We start from the raw sequence: 20,639 nt of genomic DNA on the forward strand, positions 1-20,639 counted from the left end.
CAAAACAATGCCCCTACCCCAGTAACACACACAGCGCGCACACATACAGCGCCATCTGCTCTCACCCCTACCCCAGTAACACACACAGCGCGCACACATACAGCGCCATCTGCTCTCACCCCTACCCCAGTAACACACAGCGCGCACACACACAGCGCCATCTGCTCTCACCCCTACCCCAGTAACACACACAGCGCCATCTGCTCTCACCCCTACCCCAGTAACACACACTGCGCCATCTGCACACAGCGCCATCTGCTCCCACCCCTACCCCAGTAACACACACTGCGCCATCTGCACACAGCGCCATCTGCTCCCACCCCTACCCCAGTAACACACACAGCGCCATCTGCTCTCACCCCTACCCCAGTAACACACACTGCGCCATCTGCACACAGCGCCATCTGCTCCCACCCCTACCCCAGTAACACACACAGCGCCATCTGCTCTCACCCCTACCCCAGTAACACACACTGCGCCATCTGCTCCCACCCCTACCCCAGTAACACACACAGCGCCATCTGCACACAGCGCCATCTGCTCTCACCCCTACCCCAGTAACACACACAGCGCGCACACACACAGCGCCATCTGCTCTCACCCCTACCCCAGTAACACACACACACAGCGCACACACACAGCGCAATCTGCTCTCACGCCTACCCCAGTAACACACACTACATTAAAAACAAATAAATAAAAAACCAAAGAGCCTTACCTGACTCAAAGCACTGTAAAGATGCCACAAATGTGGAACAGCGGGCAGCAGACGTGGAGCCGGTGACAGGAAGCAGACGACCAAAGCCCCATAAAAGTTAGCTGCAAGCGCTGACTTTTATGGGGCTTTGGCTTCCAGGATCGTCAGGGCAACGCCATAAACAATGGCCGCCGTATGTAAACATAGAGGAGGGCCGCGGGAGCATGCTCCCGCGGCCCTCTTCTATGTTTACATACTGCTGCCATTATGATATGGCGTTTGGCGTAGGTCTCGCGGGCCGCCAAGCTAGGTCCGTGGGGCCGCTGGCGGCCCGCGGGCCGTACTTTGAGTACCGTTGGTGTAAATCATCTTTTATCCGCAGTACATTTGACCGAATTAAACATGGTAACATTTTAAGTTTTAATTTCACCAGAATGGAGCATTAAATACCAAACAACTGTGATTATATCTTTTTGTACAATTTCAGCTTTTCTTAAATTCCTAAATAACTTTTAGAACCTTCAAACAAAGCTGGGCCTGTGTAGTGAAAACTCCTGAAATAACCTTTAGTCATTTAAAACAATTGCTGGGTATGCTCAGTGAAAAAAAAAAGTCACAAATTTAATTTCATCTGGAAAATTTTGCCTTAGTGGAATAAAACTTCTCAGTTTGAAAATGGCACAGTTTTTCAACTCTAGTCAGGATCTTGAGGTGTGCAGTTGAGTACTGACTGGTTGTAGTTTTTCCCTCCAGTTCATGAAGATAGTACAAGCCCCTGCACTGCGTTGCTTGTAGTGCTGATCAGGCAAATTGTAGGAGCTAGAAAGATTCATACCCCAAATGCTCCCTAAAGTGCACGCTAAAGCAACAAGGAAAAAAGGCTCAGAACATTTTAAGGGCAGCGTTGAGGGTAGAAAAGTTGAGGGACTGATCAGTTTGTGCAAGCAAAGTCTGCTTCCTAGGGATACAGAGAGCAGGGTTGGTTGTATTCCCACTCTCAGATGCTAACAAGCAGTTTCCTCTCGCTTCATCTTAGGTTACTCTGGGCCCCTCATGGAAGTTCCACCGGAGAAGTTCAACGTCACAGCCATCCCCAAATCCTACCGCTCTCCGTGGTGTGAGGAACTGGACAACCATGGCTATGCAGTCACAGCGAATGTCCCAGTGGATCTTCCAGAGCCCTCCCCAAATTCTCTAGATGTGGAGCACAGGTCCTTCAACCGGTGAGTTGGTTGGAGATATTCCACCGGGGAGCTGGTGTTCAGAATGGTTTGGCACAGGCTACGATCATCTTGGAAAGGTTAATAACACCCCTTATTTGTAGGACAAACTCAGGTAGCACTCATTTCAGTAGTACTTGAATGTCAAAACCATGTCTTTTTCATGTGAAAGGAATCAAGGGTTACATCTCCCTGAGAGGTGAGCTCACCTGAGTTGCTCAAGACTGGAATGAAGAAGTAGGACGAGTATTTGATGGTTCTGGTGATAACAAAAAACATCTGGGCTCTGACACAGTAGATACAATAGGACTCTGTGGGAGAACGGAAGGGAGGGCTTGAAGACACAGACGCTTTCAGTGCCCCCAGAAAGGCATTGGGATGCAGGAGAGGGCCTGAAGACGTAGGAGTTTTCAGTACTTTCCAGAAGGTAAGGGGAGAAAGGAGAGGGCCCGAAGACAGATGCTTTCAGTGTTGTCCAGATGGCCAGGGGACAGAGCAGAGGGCCTGCAGGCACAGACGTTTTCATTGCCTTCCAGAAGGTAAGTGGGCAGAGGAGAGGGTCTGTAGACATAAACAGTGCATTCCAAAAGGTAAGGGGATGTTTATGGATCTAACTGAGAGGTGCGTTGCTTTCTGAAACTTAGCCAACATGGGGCAGCTTGATGTATCCGCATGAGAGACTATTTTTACAAGCTGCTCACATTAACAATAAACAATTATGTTTACTTGTGATAGAAGGACACTTATCATTTCTGAGGATATTGTAGCAAACATTTCCTGATGGCAGCACCTTATTATTCATTCAGAGCATCCTTTCTCCAGCATATGTGAGTTCCTTAAATTGCCTAAAGCGTGTATTCATTGTGGGCCCTCTGCCATGAGCGACCTCCACAACGTCTAAATAGGAGAACACTTATGCCACGCCCCAGGAATTTCTAATTTACCCTCAGCTATCTGAGCCAGTGTTCTCAGAGTTGTCCATATTTTTGCCTAGTCAAAATACAGTGATCAGAGTTTCCAGTCCTGGGCTTCTCTTCAGACTAATCACTGCAATTACAATGATCTTGGGCTACAATTCCTAGGATGCATTGATTGACTAAAAAAAAGACCAAAACTAGATTTGTTGAAACCTGTCACATGGACTGATGATGCATCTGAATACAACTGCATTTCTGCTTTGGCCTTGGTTCTACTTTGAAGCCTAATCAACCAGCCAGCAATCAGTCCTTGTAACCAGGAGCATGTATGCTATTTTGCATGAGACTGCTCGTTTTAGGGCAGCATGTGGTATCTTTGATGACCACACCAAGCGAGTGGCACTGTCTTATAATACCCAGGTACTCCTATGTCTTGCTTCATCTTCTGTCAGCCCAGACCTTTTAGCCAATATTTGTATTCTGAGGGTTTGTGTTATTCTAGTTGTGATCGTACAAGCCTGAGTGTTATCGGACAAAAAAGCATTGGCTTAGAGTGAGCCACATCATTCTGATCACCTGGTAGGTATGCCATTTTCGTCTGATTAGGGCTATATCGAGGTGAATGAGATTATCCCAGCCAGTCTTTCTGTCAGCTCAGACTACACTTATATGGGCTCACTGCTGTACAATCCTTAACAGTGGCAAATGCAAAGATTTCAACATAGGAGCAATGCATTGCCAATATCCAACTTCAGACTTGAATATGTGTGGTTTGGCTGATCAGTTGCAAAGTGTTGGGTAGGAGTCTCCAACCTTTTCTGCAGTGAAAGCTACTTCTGATCAGTGGAAATTATCTGTTACCAGACACCCCCACACTCAGCTTCATTGACGTTAAGTCTAATGCCCAAAGAGCCAGATACTATTGTTTGAGCAAAATACTTTGACTAGGGGCACTATGACAAGGCTGCCATGTCTGTCAGTGACAGCATGGTCTTTGGGGATGTATGAACATGTGTATGTATAAATGGGATATATTTGTATGGGTGAATGAGAGCCTGTGTCATAAGTACTTTCAGCACAGGACAAACCTTTCACCATTACATGTATAACTGTTCTCTAAAAATGCTCATAATATGGAACATTTCTCTGCCCTTGAAATTTCTCTTATTTAAAAAAATGGCTGTATTTTTCAAATATACTTATGGCACAGTGTTTACTGGCCACTGGGAGCAACAGGCCTGCTATTTGTAACTGTGCCACTTTGAAATGGGAGACAATTGAAATGAAGAGTTAACTTTTCATTTTAACTTTCTTCCATTTAAAAGCATTCAGAAAAATCATTTTGTTCACAACTCCAATAGTGAGTTGACAAGGACTTTTATTTAAGAGTTAAATACCTCAGTGCTTCAGTTGTTCACCAGCCCTAGACTGGGCATAAATATGACTGAGCACTGCTCATTATCATCTTATTATCTGCAGCCTGATGATAATAATGTAAAATAAACACAGCCTTTCCTTAGCTTTAAAAGGAAAATATGACCTTGTAATTATTTATAAATGAACTCAAGGCTGTGAGCTACTCTAAAGGTGTCCGGGAGCTACTGGTAGTTCATGATCGACTGGGTGGAGACACCTCGTGTAGAATATTGTCAAGCCTTCTGGACACTAAATGACCTCATATCACAGTGGGCACAATTTTCTATTTCTTGTCTTTCCTTTAACAATTTAATTTATTCAGGAAGAAGTATTATTATTCCTTTAAATTGAAACACATGAAGTACCACACCTTAAAATAATGATTTCGAAATTAAAAATGCAGGACTCACCATGACATGGAGTCATCTGGAAACCTCCTGTGTAGTCTTCTGCTTATTGATTAGCAACACATCTACACGTTAGTGAATTCACAGAAAAACAGGACCGGACAAATGAGCTATTTATATCTAACATGCGACAACCTGAGATCTTTGACAGACCATTCCATTCCATACATTAGATAAGATGGACCTTCAATAATGGTGTGGACCTCAACCCAATGATATCTAGTTGAACACATTGAAGATTTTATCTTCCCTAATAAGAGATCTAGTTCTAAGGATGGGACTAATTGGTATGCAGATGCCGGGGTGGGGCTGTGGAACATTTGACATCTTCAACTCCATAGCAAAATTAAGTGTTTCTTTTGGATTCCCAGTTCCCCAGTGCTCCACAATTGTATTTTAAAGATTTCCATCTAAATGCTATTGTTGTGTAATTAGCAGATGACTCCATGTCATCAAGACAACTCATGGTTCGAGACTTGGCGATAAAACAAATCTACATGCATTGACAGGCTTACCATGGTCGTGTCTGCTTTCATGTAAACTTACCTGAATCCTACCTATTGGTTTCAAGATTTGCACCAACAGTCGCCTTGGTGCACTAGAATATTTTTCTTCGACACGTTTGGCATTTAGAACTTATTTTGCTTTGCCTTGAAAAAGTCATGTTGACAAAACACGTGACTCACGAAATAGTGAAAGCAGCTTCTTGGTGTCTTCCGGCAACGCGAGGGCCGTGAACGCATATGGAGTGGAGTAATAGGAGAGAATACAACGTTCTAGCATATACATGCTGATATTTAGACTGAGTGGCTTGAACAAATAGTGGTGCCAGTGCCCTCCGACAATCCTGATGAGGGTCTGAGTGTTAAGGCCGAAACACGTCGACATCTTTGTAGTGGGACCAAGGGTTCTGGAGTGATAATGAATTGATAAACAAAATTTGTTTAGCACTACATAATACCTTTCCAAAAAAACAATTAGGTATTGTACAGCTGGGTGCAAGACCCTTGGTCACTATATGGTATCAGATCACATTGTTTATTGTGTTATTGTGACTATCATATAAAGTTTTGTAGTTGGGCACATGTTTTCTTATTTTTGAGATCCTTCATGTATTGTTTGTTATAAACGTTTGTTATAAATGTAAATGTATATATATTTGTATATATCTTCGCTATTGTGATAGAATTAGAGATAGGTTGCTCTCCTATGAGTCGGATGCTGTTGTTTGTAATTAAATGGAATAAATAAGGGTAAATAATTTACCCCTTGAAACCAAGAGTTAATATTGGTTGTTCGAAATAATTATTGAATTTGTCCCTTGCCTGCTAATTTTTGTGAGTATGTTTAGGTTGATATCCTAAGCAGGCGAGGGTTATAGGATACTCCCCTTTTAGGCTTGATAATGACAAAACACGTGTTGGCTGTTGTTCCTCTTGATGTATGATGGATACTACCCTATGGAATACTTTTTGATGAACAATAAATGTGACACATCAGTTTCAAATTGGAATCTTCATTGACACATACGGAAGCTAATTGGATGTACTTGGTGTGCTCTGGTATTTACTTATCCACAACTCATTTTTAGGTTGGGCATAGCAGGGCGCAAGCGCTGCTCTTCTCGACATGTTGTCATCTATTGTGAGGGCTCTACCACGCCTATCTCACACCCATCACTTTCATTCCTTCCTGGGCCTGCCTTTCAAAATCCCTTGATGTCATTGGTAAATGCTTTACGTTTTTCCTGTCTTGAGGCTGTTTTGTTACCGTCATGGAGACTGACCCTGTAACCTGAATTATTGCACGATCTGCCAGATAGCTTTGTGTCAGCACACTATTTTTTCTTTTCCTTGCTGCTTCGCTCATGGCGGTATGCAGTTTTTTCGTCTTCCTTGGTTTCGGGCATCTTGCTGTTTCTTCGCAATGTCTGTAGGGGCATTAAAAAAATATATATATATTTTCAGCTTTATGTAGCTCAAAGTCAACACAAAGTTATTGGAGCGTTTTATTTAATTTTTGCAGTTTTATACAGCATGAACTCAATACAACGGTACTACAGCGCTTTACATGAGAACTGGTTACATTACACAAGAATACATTCATTTTCGGTAGCAAGGGGAGGTTAAGTGATTTGCCCACAATCACAGGATGTTGAGCTGGCGCCAAGACTCAAACTGTGTTCCCCAGCTCCAAAGTCGGCAGCTCTGGACCTTACGCCACATCCTCTCCCCGACAGTTCTTTGTCTGGTGCTTGTTGGGGCAGTCTGGGATTAACTTGTTTCTTTTCAATATAGCGCTTGGTAATACAGGTTCTGTAAAGCAGGTGCTTTTGTTAACAAAATTGCTATAATTAATTTGTGGTTAAGCTGCCTCTTCTATTATTCTTTATGTATACAGTTAATATTTTCAAAAGTTAGGCTGGTATTGCCAAAATAGAGGAATAATTCCTTTGAAAGTTTAACACACATAAATATATGACTGCCCCCTTTTCTTTGCTCCTAACTCTCTTGACATCCCTCATTCTCCGGGTTAATATGCCACGAAGGTGCCTCTTTGTGGCTTGTTTGGTGCTATAAAAGTTTATGTAAAGACACTAGAAAGGGTTGCATCCGTAGGGTATCACAGCCAGTCTGTAGGAATGAGGCAAATACACTCCCAAGATGGTGGCCTTGTTGTGTCCTTTCTCCTGCAGTGACAGGCCTGGAAGGGTTGCTGTGGCACTTGGCATACACCCACTACACTCCACACCAAAACACATAGGTAAAAGACATTGGCGGTCATTCTGACCGCGGCGGGCGGCGGTCGCCGGCCGCCATGCGGTCACCGCCGAATGACCGCCCCGCGGCCAAAAGACCGCGGCGGCCATTCCAACTTTCCCGCTGGGCTGGCGGGCGACCGCCAAAAGGCCGCCCGCCGGCCCAGCGGGAAAGCCCCTGCAACGAGGAAGCCGGCTCCGAATGGAGCCGGCGGAGTTGCAGGGGTGCGACGGGTGCAGTGGCACCCGTCGCGATTTTCACTGTCTGCTAAGCAGACAGTGAAAATCTTTGTGGGGCCCTGTTAGGGGGCCCCTGCACTGCCCATGCCAGTGGCATGGGCAGTGCAGGGGCCCCCAGGGGCCCCACGACACCCGTTCCCGCCATCCTGGTTCTGGCAGTGAAAACCGCCAGAAACAGGGTGGCGGGAAGGGGGTCGGAATCCCCATGGCGGCGCTGCAAGCAGCGCCGCCATGGAGGATTCCCTGGGCCAGGGGAAAACCGGCGGGAAACCGCTGGTTCCCCTTTCTGACCGCGGCTTTACCGCTGCGGTCAGAATAGCCCTGGAAGCACCGCCAGCCTGTTGGCGGTGCTTCCGCGGTCCCCGGCCCTGGCGGTCATGGACCGCCAGGGTCGGAATGACCCCCATTGTCATTTACACCACCAATAGCTCTAACTTTCACAAATGCGAGGCCTATTGTATTGCAAATGCATGTTTACCTGGACTGTCACTTTAAAAGCAAGCATAAGTTACACCTTTAAAAGACTGGGGGGCAGATTTACAAGAAACTGGCGCTTCAGCACTGATGCACCAATTTTCTTGCGCCACCTGTGCCCCACCTAACAACACCATGGGTGCGCCATATTTGCAATACACAATACAATTTACCATACGGTGCACCATGGCAGTCATTAGGACAATAGTGTCAAAATCTTTGACGCTATTGTGGTGCTTTGACGCACTAGCATCAAAAATGGTAACGCTAGTGCAGCCAAGTGCAGGGAGACCCATTGATTTCAATGGGTGTGTCATCTTAACGCCATCTCTTAGCAGGTGTTAAAAAGGACGGAAAAAATTGTGGAGTGAAGTCCTGTAGATTTCACTGCTGCATTTTGTCGGGCCTTCCTGCGCCGGAATGCCCCCTTTGCATACATTATGCCTGGTGCAGGCATAATGTAGTGCAAGGGGGTGCAAAGTGGCACAATGCATACATTGCACCACTTTGTAAATCTGGCGTGGCAAAAAATGCCTTCCTAATGTCACATTAGCGTAAAAAGAATGACGCCAATGTGGCGCAAGGAGGCACTAGGGGCTTGTAAATATGCCCCTAGGGGCCTGATTTCGACCTTGGCAGTATTACCACCAAACCACCATGGTGGTGGGCCAAGAAGATCATCAAGTTGGAGGTAGGTATTCCTCCTGCCGTATTTAGATGTTACAGTCTTGCAGGTGGTGTACTGGCAAGGGTTTGCTGATGGAGGGAGGACATCGCAGGACCCAATGTACATCGGACAGCAGTGGCTGTGGAATATAGGTAAGTCACGCACACACACTGTGCCTCTGCCATATTTGTCCCCCTGCATCACACACAACACACCACATACACACTATTATCCATTGCAATTCCACCACAACACAACATATACATGCCACAAACACACATTGCCATACATCCAGGACACAGCATACACACATTACTGATGTTGCACCCACGCACAACACAAGCACATTAACCAACAAATCTACACACTCATCTACACCAACACACTCACACAATGTCACAACTATATACATCACAACAATGACCACCACACAGCAACACTCACCTGAATGTTGTATTCAGCAACATAACACACAGGACAACACAACATACACCACAACATTAATGCCATGTGCAAGTGACACACACATACTGACACAACCACAGCACCCACTCAAGCTTCCTCCACCCAGCCAATCGTACTGCACACACACATATACACATACTGACTCACACACACAACTCGAAGCACAACATGACAGGAACAGCTCCCCTTGTAATGTGCACACATGGACACATTTCACAGGTGTGATTGTACTGTCGTTGTGGTGCCAGTGTTCACTTGCCAATGAATACTGACACTAAAATTACATTTGTCTATGTGTGTGATATGTGTTGTCTAGCAGTGTGTCCCCATCCCTGTCTGACCCACTCATGTCCCCGACATACGCATGTAAAAGTAATCTAAAAACATTACTGTGACATGTATATGTCTGCAGTGGTCCCGAGCTCATGTGCAGTGACCCCCCTCCCCCAATGTACACAGCCAATGCCGGTTCCTACCTTTGTGTCCAGAGATGGGGATCGTGTTTTGTCTGTTGTCCAGTGGCAGCAACGACTGAGAGTGTTCCAGTCATATCCAGCCAAAAACTAAAATGGAATTAGGAAAAAAGGTAAGTTTTCACCCAGTTTCCCCCCCAATCCACCAAGGCAGAAATGGAGGTCAGACTGCCACATTTTGCTTGGCGGTAAGGCACATCCAAATCTGCATGGCAGTAAGTGTGACTGGAGTCCCGCCACCAGCCACTCTTTCCTATGGCCCCGTGGTGGCGGATGGGAATCCTTGACGAAGTCAATGGGACTTGGGCGGGTTATCGTTGATGCGTCCGCCAACATCTAAATTGGGCGGGCGGACCGCCAAGTCGGCAGACGGGATTCCTGTTGAAAAAGTGGCAGCAAACCCATTACCGCCAACATCTAAATCAGGCCCCAGGTTATTTCATTGCCTATGCGTGTTTGCATTGGCATAAGCAAAGTTGAAAATGGACACTGGTACATGACACTGCATTTGGATAAAGAGTGGCCCTCTTGCAAAGAGTTTCCTAATCAAGAAAATCCATTTCAAAATGTCCAATAATGCATGTATATGAATCAGAATGCATCAGCAGCCATTCTTTTTAAATTTACTGATTCCAATATGGCTGATGGCCGTTTTAGAGCAGTATATGAAAAAGAAAAAATAAAGTGTGCATGAGTGAGACAATAAAGGAAGTGAGAGGCTTGGTGGTACATAACAGATGCAGGGTCCTATAAAAATGGAAAATTAAAAATGTGAAAACAGGGAGTGGGACTGGAAGCAGGATGGGAGACCCAAGGAGCAATGAGTGAGCAGTGGTGCGAGAAGTGGTAGCGAGGCAGGTAGAGCGTGGTGGAGAGAGACACTGAAGAAATGTGCCCCTAATAAACAGCAAAGTGAGATAAACGTAGAAGGAAGAGAGAGTTGTGTTTATGAGTGGAAAGAAGTATACAGGGGAAAGAAGAAGGAAAGAAATTTCTCCCATGGAGTGCAGAGTTGAAAAGGAAAAGAGCCCCTCCAAGTCAGCAGTGGAAGTAAACAACTAATGCAATAGAAACAATGTGAAACAGTATTGTTTCAGGGGCAAGACGAACAAGAAGAGGGAGGAAAGCCATTGAACAAAGAACACGGAATTGAGATACACATGAAAGCCTTCCACTCACGAGCAAGACCCAACACACACTATTGACTCCATTACAAGTTCCCCATTATCTCCTGTGGGGATGATAGGGTGGCCTTTATTGTACCTGTTGGTATCTGCCCATGACATCATGGGGATTACAAATCGGAGAATAACAGTTGGAACTTTGAATACCAGGTCCAAATCCGCATGTTTTCCCCATCCATGAGAAACAATGGGTCCAAATCCACAGCTATCTAACACCTGCTTGTCCCAGGTGGTAAATAGTTGGTAGGATTTTCCTTGTGTTACCATGGAGAGTGGATGGGGGACAAGGGATGGCGGGAAGACTGTTCTCCTTTTACTTCAGCTGGGAGAAGTATCTTCTGATTCACCCATTCAGGCAGGCAGGCAGGGCCCAGGTGCAACAGATGCCTGCAGCCTCTGTAGCTCCACAGGGAAACCTGTGCCTGAGGTCTGTTGGCCCTAAATTGATCACTTCCACAGTTTGTGGACCAGATAATTTCAAGGCCGGGTACAAATTATTGCCAGGAGTGGTATCCGCAACAGGGGGTACCATTCTGGGCAACTTGTAGTGGAGCCTTATATTTATTTTATTATATACGATCGATCTAGATTTAACGCTGTCTGAAGGTGAAACCTAAAAACATGCTTTATGGAAGTTATAATGTAATGAAACAAAATAAAGAACACACCTGAAATCAATGATTTGTAAAAATAAACCCTGCTACTTAAAAGGTTACCAGATGACATGAATTCACCTGATAACTCTATCTTATGATGTGAAGTGACAGTTGTTTTAAACATTGTTAAACTGAAAGTGCAAAGTGGGGGAGAGCATCCTATTGCATTAGATTGTGTCACATATCGTGTTCCTTCAATTTGTAACAACTGTCTAATCATAGCACCATCAACCAGGGTTTGCATTTAAGCTAACATTCCTTGCTTTCTAGGACATGTAGTTTTGTGTTTTAAAACCTAGCATGCATATAATGCTGTTTTCTCAAAGACATATCTGCCTGAAAGAATCACACATGCAGAACTCTCAATTTTCTGGAGTGACTAGCTGACTATCACACCAACTCTAGGCTATTCCTTTGCATTCAACCCTGCCAAGTTTCCCAGGTCAGTCTTGGTTAACCCATTACTACAATAATACTGCAAGCCCCAGAATACAAAAAAAAGGTCTGTCATGGAGCTGCTAGTTGTGCATGGATCTGGAGAACTTAACATTCCGGTAGTTGCGGTACTGAATTTAAAGTGGGATAAACATGGCCAATGTACTAGAATGAATAGAAAAAACTTGGCCTGCATAAGACACTCAAGCATGGAATGGGGGAACTTGAGAGCATTGCAGAAGGCATGGGGCCACATGGCAGCAATGCAACAACTAAACTGGGCCACCTAAAGAGAATCCATGTCCAAACCTGCATTTCATTGTCAGCGGAACCATTGCAAGCTATTGCTCGCATCAACTCAGATACTCGTTGGCCTGGTTTTCGCACAAAGGTAGAGATGGGCAAGTCAGAGAATGTAATAAAAAAGCCGAGCCAGGGGCTTCCTTAGCTCTAAGATCCAACGCATGAACCAAGCCAACAAAATCATGGTCATGCTGTAACATGTCACCGTATGGAGGTGGGGATCAGGATCGGGCGTTTGGGATTGGAGCATGGAAGGTGGGTGACAACAGCAAACTGACCCTTGGTGGATATGTGCATCTCAGAAAGACTGGCACCACTGATAGGCCGGTAGTGCAGGCAGTCACAGTCAGTCACATGTCACATGTATCCCACGCAGAAGGTACAAATTGCTGTATGTCATTGGTTTTTCCTATCTTCAACCTTGGACTTAACCTTCACAACCCGCTACCATATTGTACTTTAATTCATGCAGTGCTACAATTGCCAAAAAGCATTATTTTGTCAATTGAAATGCAAACATACAACTACAATATATTAGGGAAATATGACATCAGAAAGTAAACCTAACTGGGAATAAATGTGCTGCAAGAAGTCTCCTGTCCGAGCAGTAATAACACAAATGGAGCCTTGTTTTCTGTTGATCTCTCCAAAAAGCCAACCCGGATTGTGGGAGTTGTAGTCTGTATTCTTTCCAAAGTAACAGAAATTACCCAATTAATGAGTTATAAAAGAAAAAGCAGATTGAAGCATAGTGGCTTGCTATAATCTGGTAACGGCAAGAGTGCCTGGTTGTTCTGTCTCGCTGTGGGGTTCCCGTTTCTAATGCGGTCTCGCCATTTTACACCAACCAGACCTCTCATCAATGAAAGATTGATTACAAGGAGTGCAGGCCCGTGACCTGGCACCTGTCATTTGCCTGTCTGCTTGGAGGTCTAACAGCCTTGATCCTTTTTCAGGACTGCATGCTACCCATGACTTCCTAGGCTAAGGATCTGGCAGCCATCTTGGCTCCAAGTCTCATCTGTCTACCATTTTACTAGTGACCCAAGGCTCAGAGGAGGCCTGGCATGTGTGGAAATGTCAAGAAACTCAGTCTCAGTTTGCGGCTTCTGAGGGACCGCTGGTAGCAGGGGAGTTCACAGACGTCAGGAAGATGTATGATCGACCTTCCCGGTTCTCCTTAACCCACTTTTGCAGGCCTGAGGCATGCTTGGAAATTAGCTCAATTTCCCTATAGAGCAGGCCGTCCCTGCCCAGGGCAATCCCCTCTGGTGTTAACTTGCCAGCTGTCAATCCGCTCAAAATCCTATACCATTGGTTTCACGTCATGTGTATGTTATGGCAGATCTGATTTCACAGCATGAGGTTTAAATTTACTGCTGGGCGTGTGCGTGCATGTGTGTGTGTGGGTTGTGGGGGTGTTGTGTTTCGCTGCCTGGGTGTGCTCTTGCTGAGTATCTCTAACGTTTCAAAGCTTCACGACTCGTGACCTTTAATTTACCAATGACAGCCTGCAATCCAAACTGTGAAATCTAGTGACTGCATACTCTGCCAGGGCAGAAGTCCTAAAAAAGAAGTGGGGGTACTAACCAAGTTATGCGGTATGCAAGTGACATCATGGTGCGTGACAGTACGGCGCGTGACATTGCACGTGGAATCACAGGTAGTACCCTCTTAGGGACTGACATCAAACCTTAAGACCTCACACCTCACATATGTTTAACAGGAGTACATTTCAGCAAATACGATTTTGCACCAGGGTTGTGCCAAAAAAACTGAAGCAACCCCAACTCAAAATCTGGGTCGCAGCTTTTTCATTTATTTTTTAAAACTCTGCCAAAAAGAAACTGGAAACAAGGAGAAATATGTTGTGCTTATTTGGTTGTAAAGTGTGCCAACTAAATCTCAGAGACTAATAACAATGGTAAGATAACTCTGGTGGTTAATGCATTTGCTGGAGAGAATTATCTGTGTTTTGTCTAATCCCAATTTTGAATCAAAGTAGCATAGAGAATTAATATGTCTCCTGCAAAGCACATTATGTAATACGCAGATAACATATTTTTATATTATGTAAATGGATAAATGGGGTACTGCTTTTAACACTGATATCCTTTTGTTACTTGCAGTTCACAAATTGTAAGTCACAGTAAGCTACAAGGACGTCACTCTTACACCTTGTAGCCCTCACTATCTTATGTAACACATCCTATACATTGATTTACATACATATGATTTATTGTCAATGCTGGGACAGACCAACACAACTGACATTCTTACAGTGCATGCGTATGTCTTAAATGCAGGGGCTGAACTAAGCCAAAACATCCCTCTCAACTACCTGTGAAGAGATAAGCTGTGTGCCTTTGTTTCCCCTCCATTGCTTTTAGGTGTGAGGCTCCCGTTAGCTCCTAACCAGGGTACTTCAACAACAAGCATTGGCAAAGCCAATAGGTCTCGCCTATACAAGAGTTATTAGCTTTGGCAATGTGTTTTGCCATGTCGTACATGAGTGTGGCTGATGTTCAGCATGGCTAAAAGTTAGTGGCGTGGAGTGTCAGAGTGGAGTGGGAAAGTAGAGTGTCCTACAGTGGATTTGTTTGAATGTCGTAGAGTGGGGTCGCAGGAGTAGAGTGTCTTAGAGTTGAGTAGAGGGGAGTAGAGTTCAGTGGTTCAGTGGCAGAGAGTGTTGTAGAGTGGAATGGTTTGGAATAGAGTGGAGTGTGTTTTAGTGGATTAAGGCAGTTGGGTGGATTACATTGGAGTGGAGTGGGGTGGATTTGATTGGGGTAGAGTGGGGTGGATTGAGCGGAGTGGGGTGGATTGGTGTGGGGTAGGGTGGATTGATTGGAATGGAGTGGAGTAGGGTGGATTGTAAAGGGGTGAGGTGGATGGGATTGAGGTGGATTAGATTGGACTGGGGTGGATGGTTTGGATTGGAGTGATAGGGCCGGGGTGGGGTAGATTGAGGTGGGGTGGATTGGATTGGAGTGGAGGGGGGTGGATTAGTTTGGACTGTACAGGCGTGGATTGGATTGGAGTGGGGTGGATTGGATTCACTGGATTGGAGTGGGATGGATTGATCTGGAGTGGGATGGATTGATCTGGAGTGAGGTGGTTTGGATTGGAGTGGGGTGGGCTGGATTGGATTGGAATTGGGTGGATGGGTTTGGAGTAGGGTGGGTAGATTGCTTTGGGCTGGGCTGGATGGATTGGAGCGGGGTGGGATGGGATGGATGGATTGGAGTGGGTGACTGAGCTTGGATGGGGTGGGGTGGATTGGATTGTGGTGGGGTGGATTGGAGTGGGGTGGGGTGGATTGGATTGGACTGAGTGGGGTGGATTGAAGTGGGGTGGATTGGATTATGGTGTAGTGGGCTGCAGTGGGATGGATTGGAGTGGGGTGGGGTAGAATGGATTGAGGTTGTGTTTGTTTGATTTGATTGGGCGGATTACATTGAGGTGGGGTGGATTGGAGTGGGGTGGGGTGAATGGATTGGAATGGAGTGGGGTGGACCTACCTGGGATGTGGTGTGGTGTGGTGGATTGGGGTGGGGTGGGTGATGTGGGTTGTAGTGGAGGGGATTAGAGTGGAGTGATTTGGATTGGAGTGGAGTGGGGTGGATTGGATTAAGGTGTAATGGGCTGCAGTGGGATGGATTGGATTGGACTGGAGTGGGGTGGGGTAGATTGGATTGAGGTAGTGTGTTTGATTGGATTGGGGCGGATTGCATTGAGGTGGGGTGGTTTGGAGTGTGGTGGTGTGGATGGATTGGATTGGAGTGGGGTGGACCAAACTGGGATGGGGTGTGGTGGATTGGATTGGGGTGTGGTGGGTTGTAGCGAAGGAGATTGGAGCGGAGTGAATTGGATTGGCACGGGGTGGATTGGCGCGGGGTAGGCTAGATGGATTGGATTGGAGTGTGGTGAACTGAACTGAGGTGGGGTGGATTGGACTGTGGTCAGATGGATTGGAGTAGGTTGGATTGGACGGGGTGGACTGGACTCGAACGGGGTGGATTGGACTTGACTTAATTGGGGTGGACTGGACTTGAGTGGGGTGGATTGACATGGAGTAGGTGTGACTGGACTTGAGCGGTGGGGTGTTTTGGAATGGAGTTTATTGGAGTAGGGAGGGGTGGATTGGATTGGGGTGAGGTGTATTGGACTAGAGTGGGGTAGATTGGATTTAGCTGGATTGGGGTGGAATGGATTGGTGGGGGGTGGATTGGATTTATTTGGGATGGACTGGTTTGTAATGGAGTGAGTTGTGGTGGATTGGAGTGGGGTGGGGTGATTTGGGATGGAATGGGGTGGATTGGATTGGGCTGGGGAAGATTATATTTGGATTTGAGTGGGTTGTTTGGGATTGGAGTGGGTTAGGTGGGAGTGGGGTAGGTATGAGTGGCGATGCTTGTTTTGGATTAAAGTGGGGCATATTGGAGTGGATTGGAGTGGGGCAGATTGTTTTAGATGGGAGTGGGTAGATTGGAGTGAGGCAGATTATTTTGGATTGAAGTGGGCAGACTGTTTTGGATTAGAATGGAGTAGATTGGAATGGGCCAGATTAGAGCGGGCAGATTAGAGTGGGCATATTGGATTGGGGCAAATTGTTTTGGATTGGAGTAGGGCAGATTGGAGTGGGGTGCATTGGATTGGATTGGGGTGCACCGCTGCAAGGCACATAGGCCCAGATTTACAATTTACAAGTACTGGAGCGCTGAGTGAAAAATTGCAGTGTCGCATTCCAAAGGACAGAAATAGCAATAGCCCCAGGAAGGGTCACTTACTGATGACCTCATCTGCACCACACGTGCTAAAAATGGTCTCTTTCTGCATGACATGTAGCTTCGCACTGTGACACAGAGACAAGCCAGAAGTGGACAGTTTGTAGGTACACCCACCTGTACAAATTATATGTGAAGACAACAGCACAAGAGGGGGTCAAAACATATGAGATAGTGTAAAGCACCCGTTGCACATAGGTCTATCATGTTGTGTGCTTCCCCCTTGCGTGCACCTGGTTTTATTTGGCACTAGGACTTGGTACAAAACCAGATCACTCTACTTTCGTAGATCTGTCTTTGAGCCAAACCTCTGTGGTCTTAGTGCTGTCCTGTTCCAGACATTCCCACCTTTTGCTGCACATGGGTCATCTTTCAGCGCACATATGGTTTACACACAGTAGTTGATTGTTGCTGCTGCTTGTGAAGTTTTGCATTACTTTGTGCCAGATTCCATCATGTGAGTGCCAGCTCAAACGTTTCATAAATCTGGGCCATAGTCTATTATAAAGGCTTCCAGTTTTCCTTTTTCACTGATTTGTACAGATAAATGCAGACAGAAAACAATCTATTACCCCCTGGTCCCTCTAGTCCTTGTCCCATTCATCATGGTAAGAAGATAACGATCTTCACAACACAAAAAAAAGAACACTAGGAATGCTGGGTCCTCCAACCCACCCCCTCCTTCTGGTGCCACATAAACCGTACTTACCCAGCATTCCCCCTGTTTTTTTTCTGTCTTCCTACAAATGGGAACCGGGAACTTCATGGAGTCGTTCCTGCTGTGCTTGGGCGGCTGCTCGTGTGGTTGTTGTGCTTCCCCACTGTCTGCCGGGCTTACTGGGGAAGTGCTGTATGTGCCCGGATGTGGCCACTGGTCGGGCCATTCTTCTGGGGAGCCAAGGAGGCGATGAGCATTGTGGCACACAAGTACATCTCCCAACCGGCTGGGCTGCTGGGAGACGTGCAGAGGAAACAGGAAGCCTGGGACTTACTTGACCTCCTCTACCAGACAGATAGTGTTCTGGGCATGCATGGGAGGAACAATTTTCAGAAGTGGTGTGAACCTGTGGGGGGTCTCTCCTTTGGATTGTTCTCTGCCCATAGTCCTTCAGTTTTTGTGGGAGGGGTTTGAGAAGAGGTTGGCAGTATCCACTTTCTGTGCACAGTGGACTGCAATCAAAGCTTTCCGGTCTCCTTAGGGAAATCTGCAGGATGTGGATGATTTGGTGGTTTGCGTGCTCAGGAGTTTTTCTCTGGAGCGGCCAGTGATGAAGCCTTCTTTCCCCTTTTGGAATTTGACTTTGGTTTTGAGGGTTTAGGTTTTGTCTCCCTTTGAGCCTCTAGAGGGGGCTGATATTAAATTTGCCACCTTTAGGGTTGATTTTTTTGGTGGCCATGACTTCGGCCCGATGTCTTGGGGATCTGAGTGCCCTCATGGCCAGGGAAGCTTTCTTGCCTTTCACAGAGGATGGGGTGGGTTTTGCATTTGGACTCTTCCTTTGTTTCTAAGGTTCCCTCCCAGTTTCATTGTTCAAATTAAGTTATTTTACCTGCCTTGGGGTCGGAGGTTGGGGAGGCCTCTGAGTTGGACTGGTCTTTGCTGGACGTGAAGAGGGCTCTACGATTGTATTTGGATCATACCCAGGTTTTCCAAAAATTTGAATCTCTCTTTGTTTCTTTTGGGGCTGCCTCTTGGGATAATAAGGCCTCTTCTGTTTCTATTGGCCGGTGGATCAAGCAGACTATTGCGCTGACCTATTCTGTGTCAGGGTTTCCTCCTCCTGCTGGGGTCCAGGGCAGGTCTACACAGGGGTGGCAGTCTCCTGGGTTGAACTACGCAAAAGTGTCCAGTCATGAGATTTGTCGGGCTTCTACCTGGGCTTCCTCAAATACTTTTGTCAGGCACTATTGGTTACAGAATATTTTGGTTACTGACACTAAGGGGCTCAATACGACCTTGGCGGATGGGATACTCTGTCCCAAACGTGACAGATATCCAGCCCGCCGTATTACAAGTTCCATAATATCCCATGAAACTTGTAAAATGGCGGGCGAGATATCCGTCACGCTTGGGACAGAGTATCCCATCCGCCAAGGTCATAATCAGGCCATAAGTTTGGCCTATGGCTTCTGAGAGCAGTCTGTTCTTGACTTTTTTGGTGTTTTTTCTCTTGTTAATGAAGCACTGTTTTGGTTACTGCATTTGTTGTATGGTCTCCCTTCTTGTGGTTTATTTTCAGTGGTGTCCGGTTCTCAGAAGGATGGTTCTGACTGCTTGTGTATTCTCCATACCGTGATGAATCGGACGAGGATGAGAGGGACCAGGGCTAATGTCCTATTACTTACCAGTAATCTTCATTACTCCTGTTGTCCTTGTCCCATTCATCACACCCCGCTCTCCCTCCCGTACAGCGGCCTTCTGTTCTGTGGCTGGGTAGTCCAGGCAGAATGCTGGGTAAGTAAAGTTTATGTATTACAAAATGGAGGGAGTGGGTGGAAGGACCCAGCATTCCTTGTGTTCTTTTTTCTGTCGTAGAGATAGTCATCTCCATCTGTATTTATTTTTAAAAGTGGAAAAATACAGCAAATTGTGCTTCTTTTGAGGGACTCTTCATGTCCTTCATGAAATCCAGATCAACTGGTAAACCAATAGACACCATGGGGCTTTAAAAACAGAATGAGATTCCTGTAAATACCGGCATATGTTAACATATATTTGTATATAATGCTAATATTTGCCTTGCTCTGTAGTGTTTGGCTATACTTGGCTGCTTAATTTGCTAAAACGTGACAGGCATCAAAGTATGAGTGCATGTTTATCAGTTAAATGTGGAAATATAGGGGCATATTTATACTCCGTTTGCGCCGAATTTGCGTCGTTTTTTTCGACGCAAATTCAACGCAAAACTAACTCCATATTTATACTTTGGCGGTAGACGCGTCTAGCGCCAAAGTTCATGGAGTTAGCGTCATTTTTTTGCGTGAACACCTTCCTTGCGTTAATGATATGCAAGGTAGGCGTTCCCGTCTTAAAAAATGACTCCGATGCATATGCGTCGTATTTATACTCCCGGGCAAAAATGACGCCCGGGAGTGGGCGGGTCTAAAAAACCCGCATTAGCGCCGGATTTTAGCGCCTGGGTCAGGGCAGGCGTTAAGGGACCTGTGGGCTCTGAATGAGCCCAGAGGTGCCCTCCCCTGCCCCCAGGGACACCCCCTGCCACCCTTGCCCACCCCAGGAGGACACCCAAGGATGGAGGGACCCACCCCAGGGACATTAAGGTAAGTCCAAGTAAGTATTTTTTCTTCTTTTTTTTTGTGGCATAGGGGGGCCTGATTTGTGCCCCCCTACATGCCACTATGCCCAATGACCATGCCCAGGGGACAGAAGTCCCCTGGGCATGGCCATTGGGCAAGGGGGCATGACTCCTGTCTTTGCTAAGACAGGAGTCATTTCAATGGGGGATGGGCGTCGTAAAAAAATGGCGCAAATCGGGTTGTGGCGATTTTTCTGCCTCAGCCTGACTTGCACCATTTGTG

The 20,639-nt window shown here is 46.1% G+C and overlaps 1 protein-coding gene across 1 annotated transcript in view; it reads left to right on the top strand.

The window, feature by feature from the left end:
• Nucleotides 1-20,639, top strand: part of MYOZ3 (myozenin 3) — a 50,901-nt gene that overhangs the window by 16,028 nt on the left and 14,234 nt on the right. Inside the window, exon 5 of the mRNA XM_069199559.1 lies at nucleotides 1,734-1,920. Within this exon, the coding sequence (XP_069055660.1) occupies nucleotides 1,734-1,920 (187 nt within the window). The remainder of the gene's footprint in view (nucleotides 1-1,733; nucleotides 1,921-20,639) is intronic.

Source organism: Pleurodeles waltl, chromosome 7 (assembly GCF_031143425.1).
Source record: "Pleurodeles waltl isolate 20211129_DDA chromosome 7, aPleWal1.hap1.20221129, whole genome shotgun sequence".
Taxonomy (NCBI): Eukaryota; Metazoa; Chordata; class Amphibia; order Caudata; family Salamandridae; genus Pleurodeles; species Pleurodeles waltl.